Raw genomic sequence first — 8,584 nt, forward strand, 5'->3', positions numbered from 1 at the left:
AGCCCTTGCAGACACGAGCCAAACTAATAGCAAAACATTAGGCTGAAGAGTATAATGGACTTAAACAGCCTAATGGCACTGTGCCAGTCCCCACTGGGGTGGCTTCGAACATCCCAAAAATGTATACATGGAATAAGTGACCTCTGTGTAGAGAGAAGCTACTCTGACAAAACTTAGCTTCTTACCTGCTGAGATTGGTAAGCTGCTTAACTCTGTATCCCATTACGTGTTTCCTTAAGTGAACAAGTCCACCAAACAGTATTAAAATAGTTTAATAGCTTTCCAATGATTTTTTTTTTTGCCTTTTAAAAGAGGAGACAGCAAGGAGGCAGCAAGGAAACGGAACACCCCCCCCCCCAAAGATCAGATGTTATGACCAAAAACCAACAATTGCAACTGCTGCACATAGACGTGTACATATGGAATGGCCATCACAGAAATGGCTTCAGCAGCATTATCTGGACTCAATCTCTGGGAAGGAAGGCTAAGTTACCTTAATGTTAAGCTTTGTGCTTAGTAAACTTGGACTTCATCGGTTCATGTGACCATGCCTCCATCACACAGTGGGGCAGAAGTCTGTGGTGACAAGGACCCAAGGGCCTGATAGTCTGCCCCAGTTCCAGAAGAGGACAATTATCTCTTTTGCGGAAGGATGCAATCCCACTTTCGTGCATGGCAAGAGGTTGCGGAGAGGATTGAAGCTCTGAGAATCAGACGCTGTTATCCATTCTGCACTTTCCTATCATGCACGGAAGAGATCCTGACTCATCCTGGGTTTAACTAGGACAGTGGTCGGCAAACCGCGGCTCGCGAGCCGCATGCGGCTCTTTGGCCTCTTGAGTGCAGCTCTGCGACAAATATGCGTGCCTCGGCTTCCCGCTCGCTGGTTGTCGCTTGCGGAGCTCTACCCCAACTGGGGCGGGCGGCCGGCCCTGGGCTCCCCACGCAGAATCCCTGGAGTGGGGCTGGTCTCCGAGCCCCGTGGGGGTTTTCTCAGCCACGTTCCCTCAGGGGGCCCGGGGGCCGGGGCCCCTCGCCGCCCTGGCTCAGCGCAGGTGGCGGGCCGCGCTGGCAGGGCGGGGCTTTGCGGGGAAAGGCGGGGGCCCACGTGGGCGCAGGCTGCGGGCAAGCGTGCCAGCCGGGCTGCCCCAACCTGCGCTCTCCTCTCCGGCCTGGGCGGGCCTCTCTCTCCCTGCGCAGGCCAGCGGGACCCCTCGCCGCCCTGGCTCAGCGCAGGTAGTGGGCCGCGCAGGCAGGGCGGTGTTTTGCAGGGAAAGGCAGGGGGCGCGGGCGGCGGGCGAGCATGCCGGCCGGGCTGCCCCAACCTGCGCTCTCCTCTCCAGCCTGGGCAGGCATCTCTCTCACTGCGCAGGCCAGTGGGACCCCGGCCTCTCCTGCGCCCCGGCCCCGGTGCTGCCCCCTCCCCCCCTCCCCCCTCCCTCCCCGCCTTTGTCTGCAGCATCCCTGCTGCCAGCTTTGTCTGCCCGCCAGCCGCCACCACCCAGGCACGATGCGGCCAGGGCCATGAGCCAGAGGCGGAGAGGGGCCGAGCGGCCAAAGCGCAGCGACTGGGCCTTCCTGCACCCGCATGGACCTGGCGGTGGCTGGCTGAGGCAATGGGGCAGGTGCTGGGCTTTGCCCACTGCAGTAGGTCTCTGCCGGCGAGCGGGCGAGGAGGGGGAGAGAGGCGGGCTGGGCTACGCAGACCCCCCTCCTGCCCAGCCTCCCGGGGATTGCGGTGCGGGCAGGGAGCGGTGCCCTGGCGCACTGCACACCACACTGTGCACTGCACAGCGCGCTGGCCGGTGGGGCGCGGGGCGGGCCTGCCCAGGGCTGCCCCCAGCCCCGCTTCGGATGTGGGCCAGGCCTCTGCGGGCTTCAGCCCGGCACCCTCTCACCCCCCCGCCCCCCCAACACGGAGAAATTTGGCTCTCAAAAGAAATCTCAATCGTTGTACTGTTGATATTTGGCTCTGTTGAGTAATGAGTTTGCCGATCACTGAACTAGGAGATGGCGGCCAGGGAAACACAGAATGCCCACAGCAGCCCCATTAAGCAACAGCATTTAGTGAGCATAACTTTCTCGAGATACCATACCCCAGGAAATAAAAAGGAATGTTCTTGCCATATGTTCAGGAAAAATATGTTCAGATACCACCCAGAAAGTGGCTCTAGAATTAGTCTCATAACAGGCCAGGAAAACAACAGCAGCAATAGACCCTTTGCCCTTGTGATAGGGTGAGGATTCATTCTGACTTATGCCTTAGTTTCAGTTCCCAAAGCCAATCAGTGTTCAGCAGAACAGCCACCCTGTTATCAAAACCAGGAAGGTCCCAATAGCATCAGTAGGCAGGGAAGAAGGGACAGAAAACCAATCCTGATAGCTCCGGAGTCCAGGGAGGAGCAACCAGGTCCTGAACATCCCTTTTTAAGCTGCCCTCCTTCTTCACTGCCGTAGCTCCCCCAATAGTCATCTTCTGTAGGTGGATCATACTTGGGACTTCGAATGTCATTGGCTGGCACATCTCTGTAAAAGGAGGAAGGATCAGCAGGTGGTGACCCTCCCAGGCCATAGAGGTGATTGGATGAGCCATTGGGATGGGGATGAATTGCCCCATTCTCCCACTCAGGCCTACAACCCCAGTCAAATCCAACAGAGTGGTGATTGGTCAGAGGACAGTCCTGAAATACAGATTCTTTCAGGTAACGCATGTCACGTCCCTTGCGCTCTGCAGGAGATGCACATATGACATCTGAGGTGGAGACGCGTGTATGCTGGAACCAGACCCAGAGGGAACGGGCGCGGCAATCACAGGCCCATGGGTTGCTGTTGAGGCGCAGGAACTCCAGTGAGGGCAAGTTTGAGAGTGTTTCCCCAGACACGGTTGTCAGGCTGTTGTTAAACAAGTACAGAATGGTAAGCTTGCGCAAGTCACGAAAGGCCCAAGTAGGAATTGTGTGCAGGCGATTCATGTGTAGCAACAAGCGGTCTAATCCAGATAGGCCCCGGAAGACATTCTCAGAGAGCTGCCAAATCTTGTTGCCGTGCAGAAAAAGGTGGCTCAGGTTAGCCAAGTCCACAAAAAGGTCATCCTGAGAGATTGAAAATAGAGCAAGTGTGAGGAAGAATGGCAAGTTATGGAGGACACCTCCTGGCAAATGATTTGTGCTTCGGTTCTTGTGGGTTATCCGGGCTGTGTAACCGTGGTCTTGGTATTTTCTTTCCTGATGTTTCGCCCGCAGCTGTGGCCGGCATCTTCAGAGGAGGAACACTGAAGAGAGAGAGGAGAGACACTGTCCTTCAGTGTTACTCCTCTGAAGATGCCTGCCACAGCTGCTGGCGAAACGTCAGGAAAGAAAATACCAAGACCACGGTTACACAGCCCGGATAACCCACAAGAACCAATGAACTCTGACCGTGAAAGCCTTCGACAATATTTTGATTTGTGCTTCCCTTAGGTGATCAGCCTGAAAGGGCTTCTCCCACACATGGAGCACTATAGCCTGTTCTTCAATACCTTACATTCACTGACTGACATCTTTTTTCTGTACCTCATCCCTCTTAGGGGGGTCTACTGCTGTGTGGAAAGTCAGAGTTGATTATTAAAGGACTCCTGCTTTAGATGTCTCACACCGCTTAACCCCCCCCCCTCCCAGGATGTGGCTTGAAGCAATGAGGCAGGATCTCTAAATGCATTTTTACTGCTGCAGGCCAGGCTACACCTTCTCTACTCTTCCAGCTACACTGCCCAGGGCCGGATAGGAATGTGGTTTTTAAGTGAGTGTCTGGCAAGACACTGAGCACCTGCCTGCAGGGGAGAACCAGCATGCATGTAGGGGGAAGGGTCGATAGCCACACTTGTCAGCTGTCTAGATATGGTTGATGAGCCCCAGGTTGTCCGCCCCCAATCCATTTGCATCTTAAACCACCTATTGGAGAAGGATACTGGCTTTGTCCCTCTCTGATCTTGTTCTGCAGACTGAGGTGATCTCCCACCCATAGTGTTTACTATAAATTTAGATCCACACTTCATCCTCCACCCACAGGCTACACTGGGGCATTACTTTTCCTTTCTAGATTGTCCTTTTTCTATATATCAACTATGGGATCTTTTCTCAATATCTTGAGCATTCGTTTTTGCCAAGGGCCAAAGATCTACAAGATGAGAAGGATTCCCACTTGAGCACCATTAGGCAGTTGCCCAGGACAAGGCAGAGAACCAGGTCCCCACAGAAATCAGAGGGGAAGTTCCAACCCTCACACCAGACTAGCAATGGGATTTTGCTCACCTGCAGACAGAGCAGATTGTTCTCTTGAAGATAGAGGTATTGGAGGCTGAAGAGGTTGCGGAATATGGTATTTGGTAGGCTGCTGAGCTGACAACGGTACAGGTGCAGAGACTGCAACCGTTCCAACCCATGGAAAGTATCCGGGTCAAGGGTGCGCAAATTGCGATTGTCCCCAAGATCCAGTTCTTCAAGAGCCTGCAGATGGCGGAAGGTGCCAGACTGGATGGAGGAGATATTGTTAGAATAAAGCCAGAGGGTGACAAGGCTGTGCCCAAACACGCCAGCTCGCAGGGTCCCTATCAGATTGTTTTGCAGAAAGAGGCGCTGAGCATTGGGTGGCAGAACCCGTGGCACAGAGGAGAAGTTATTGGCCTGGCAGCTGACGGTGGGTGGAGGAAAGTAGCAGGTGCAGAGCATTGGACATGTGGGAGCTCCCAGAGGTGTGGCCAACAGGATCAGGAGTACAGGAGCCAAGCCTGCAAGAAAAGAACAAGTAAATGAATCTTTCAACTCAACACATCCCATTAAGGGAATATGCAATGGGCTATTTCAATTATTTTTCAATTAAAAAGAACACACACAAGACCTTAACACAGAACAGCAACACTGTGTTCTTGTTATTCTACCTTTGAAGCCCTCTGCTAACTACATTTTCCAGCTCTTGCCTTTGTCGTTTGACGATCAGCTATTACTTTGCTTTCACTGAACGGAAGCCAAGAGCCTCCCACTTTCAAGTGCTGGGATGCAGAGACAGAAACATCCCGAATCATGAGACTCACAACAATGTCACTAAAGTTGGCAACCCTACAGAGCATAATGCCACGTGAGAAAGCATCCATGTGTTCCGTTCCTCTGTGAGCGCATGCTTTCTTTGCATGCGAGCCGGCAGGGGTGTCACCATACGTGCATGTGTGCGTGCGGATGGTCTCATGTGAGCACTCCCTTGTAAGCGTGTATGGCTCCCAACCTCTGTGTGCATGAGTGTAGGTGGTGTGACGTGATAAACGAGTAACACAAGCTGCTGCCACCGTTTCAGTAGTTCACACCACCTCCATGAAGGCCCTACGCTCTCTTCCCACTCCCTCCACCCTCCATTCTGTTCATGACAAGCACCACATACAGAGTTGGAGTTCTCCAAGCAACCCCGCCCCACCAACACTCAGAGGTTTGTGTATAACTCAGATTCCACCAGTACCAAACCCCTCCAAGCGGGAACATGACAGCTCCCCATTTTCCCTCAATAAAAGACTACTTATTCTGGTCCACAGCTAGTTTAGACCTCAGAAGGATGCCTGTGGGGTGGGGGGCACCTCTTTGGCTACAATGCAATGGCTTTTGGATACTCAAGTAGCAGAGAATCATCTCTTTAAAAAAAAGTCCTCCTCCATTTCTCATTAGGAATTCTCCCCTCAAACTGGATTCAGTGACTCTCCCCTTTCTGCTTTGGCACAAGGAAAAGGGATATTCAACACCAATTCCACTCCTCAGGCCAGTAGCCATGCCCTGTGGCACTATGTTCAAGTACCTCCTGCCCTCACCAATTTGCCATGAGATTATGAGCCAAAGTCCTGCACTATCCCAAGATAACAGAACAGCATCTCCTTACAAAGCTACATGACCACTGGGACATTGAAACTGCTGGAACCATCCACTAAGGGGAAATGTTGCTGCCTTCTTTCCACTGAAGATCTGCTTCCAAAACTGAAGTAGGAAAGGAAATCCAGTTCCGCCTCCCTTCCCCACCACGCAAGCAACTGTCTTGCTCCCCAAACCTAGAGCGGGGTGGAAGGAAGGCAGTGCTCCTCACTGACATCAGCATTGGTATTTCCTGCAGTAACTACAGGTGTGTTTTCCTCAAGGAAAAACAGGGGGAAAGCCTTTATCTTGAGCTGGGGGAAGGTAGCCGCAGCTGTTAATGTCGACTGTCTCTGGACTATTCTCTGGTGCTGTGGAACGGCTGTAACCCAAGGAGTCTCATCCATAATTCAGGCCTGTGGCTTTCACTGGAGCTTGGGCAGAGAAAACGGAGGGGAGGGGATTGGAAGCTTCTCAGCTCTCCCCATAAAAAGCCCTCTGAATCATCTTGTGGGGGGAAGAGTTCCCCCTCGAGTCTCTCATACATACATCCATGGAGCTGTAGGAGACATATATGACATAGATGCTGGGCACACAAAATGCCTTCTCAGCTGTACTATCCCCTTTTCCCCAATAAAGCCAAGGATTATCCCTTCTTCCCCAATGTATTTTTTCCAATTACTTCTTCCCCCCTCTTCTACAAATCCAATTCTAATTGTCACAAAGAAATGCTTTGTCTAGATTTTCTCAGCAAAGGCAGAAAGATGCTCATTCATAATTTCTTGCTGAAAAAGCTGAGCTATTCAAATTAGAGCAAACGCATTTTAGTGGACTAGGAGTCTCTGTTAATAACCCGTTCCTAGCACAGAACATAATAAGCACCCCTGCAGCCAGTCATAACACGAATGAACGGTGCCCTCTAATCCCCATCCACAGTCCAGACTTGTTCTGGGATATGTGAATGCCATCTTTTCCCAAACCACTTCCCTAGAAAATGTAATCCTTCACTTTCCCTCCGAAAGAAATTTCACCAAACATTTGTTAAACCCTGTGAGATAATTATCATTTTCACTGCTAGAAACAGAAGGCCTTCAATGTGCTCCAGGTCTTATCCACACTACAATGCTGGCTTAGCATTTCCTTGGGAAAGTCCAGTAACAACTCACCCCGTGACAATGAGCAGAAGTGATCTCTCTGGAAGAGAACATGTAAAAAGCACAGCTCCCTGTTCCAGGTGTTGAGTAGTCAATGGAAAGCATGCATGGGCATCTCTCCTTCACTTTTAAAGGATACAAACAGGATGCCCCACCCCCTGACTTCCTGCCAGACAAAGCCAACCCTCAAGGCTGTTCAGAAATAGTGTGGATGGTAGTCCATGGAAGACAGAAGGAGGACAGAAGTATTCTCTCCAATTGGCATCCTTAGGGAATACAAAACTCGGTGCTGGGCTGCAACTTGACCTGAGGCTGTAGCATCTTCAAACCATACAGAGTTGGGTTGTTAGAAAAATCTGTGTCCATCATCACACCCTAAAATCACGACTATGGCCCTGGCCAATGGATCCACAGTTAGGCTAGCTCCATTTATAACCTAATAGGTCACAGTGACAAACTAACCCAAATAAATAGTTTTGATTTGTTGGAAAGGGAGACGTAGCATGAAATAAAGCACTCTTTGGTCCAATATAAATTGTGCCCACCTTCCTTATTCTCCCTATCATGTCCAACTGCCTGTGGATGGGATATTTCATACTTCTGGTGGGGGGAGCAGAGGAAAACATACAGCATACTTTCTAAAAGGAGGGGAGGGTACAGACTGGAACAAGGAATGATTCTCTGCACCATTTCCCTGACTTCCTATGCATTAACTATCCTGTCTAAAAAGGATTTCCTCCTTGCAGACAATATATGCTGCTTTAACTGGCAGCTGCTGGCCTCTGCCAGATGAAAGTAAATTTTTGGTAGCCAACAATTTAATCCTGAAAAAGTTAATGCTCAGTCTCTTGTGATGAACTATTAGGTCTCTTGTTGATTACTGAAATTATACATGAAGTGCTTTGAGCAGTTGAAGTCCTCTCTATAAAATGCTATTATTACTATTAGGCAGATTAGACACATTTTGCTTCAATACCCTGTCCACCTCCCAGCATTTGAAGTCACCCCTCCATGTCTTCTCCTATTTTTTCAAAGATCTCTTTAAAATGATGGGGATTCAGGATGTGGCAGTATTATTAGTGATTCATTTAAATGATTCTCTTATGCTCCCCCATTTGGACACTACAGCATTTTTTTTTTGAGAATCCTGGGTATTCCTTCTGCTAGCCCATTCACATCCATAGTTTCCATTGCGATCCTACAGACTTCACAGCAGGGACAGCAAATAAAGCCCCCTGGGCCAAATCCCTGAAGGGGGGTGGGTTATCATAAGTGTTCCAGCTGCCAAGCTAGATGCAAAACAGTGGAGTGATACATTATTGTCCTGCTTGTTGTATGCATCACACTGGTCAGTGGCATTATTTTTAATTGCGCGAGCTGCCTTGAATCCCAGTGAGATGGACTATAAATGAAGTAAACAAATGCCAGGCAACGGTCCCCAAAGTGGGCGCAGGCCCCTTCAAGAACACGTCAGCCACAGCCTTAGTCCTCCCCTTCTGGTTGCAGTATCAGAACGACTCCCACAACTGCTGGCTAAGGCTTCACATATCTATTTTCTGGAATGCC

At 50.5% G+C, this 8,584-nt stretch overlaps 1 protein-coding gene across 1 annotated transcript; it reads right to left on the reverse strand.

Annotated features, from left to right (window-relative positions):
• Positions 1-2,294: 2,294 nt before the first annotated feature.
• On the reverse strand, positions 2,295-4,760 carry RTN4RL2 (reticulon 4 receptor like 2). Its single transcript, XM_056850821.1, has 2 exons — positions 4,290-4,760; positions 2,295-3,092 (listed from the first exon to the last, which is right to left on the reverse strand). Exons 1-2 carry the CDS (start codon positions 4,704-4,706, stop codon positions 2,316-2,318), a joined length of 1,194 nt encoding a protein of 397 aa, XP_056706799.1. The 5' UTR covers positions 4,707-4,760; the 3' UTR covers positions 2,295-2,315.
• Positions 4,761-8,584: the final 3,824 nt, after the last annotated feature.

Source organism: Euleptes europaea, chromosome 6 (genome assembly GCF_029931775.1).
Source record: "Euleptes europaea isolate rEulEur1 chromosome 6, rEulEur1.hap1, whole genome shotgun sequence".
NCBI lineage: Eukaryota > Metazoa > Chordata > Lepidosauria > Squamata > Sphaerodactylidae > Euleptes > Euleptes europaea.

What these genes read in the sequence shown, in the direction of transcription:
- RTN4RL2 (XM_056850821.1), bottom strand. Translation starts at nt 4,706, where the DNA reads ATGCTCTGCACCTGCTACTTTCCTCCACCCACCGTCAGCTGCCAGGCC. An exon ending in ACAATCTGCTCTGTCTGCAG is followed by an intron (nt 3,093 to 4,289) that starts GTGAGCAAAATC and finishes TCAATCTCTCAG; the next exon opens with GATGACCTTTTTGTGGACTT.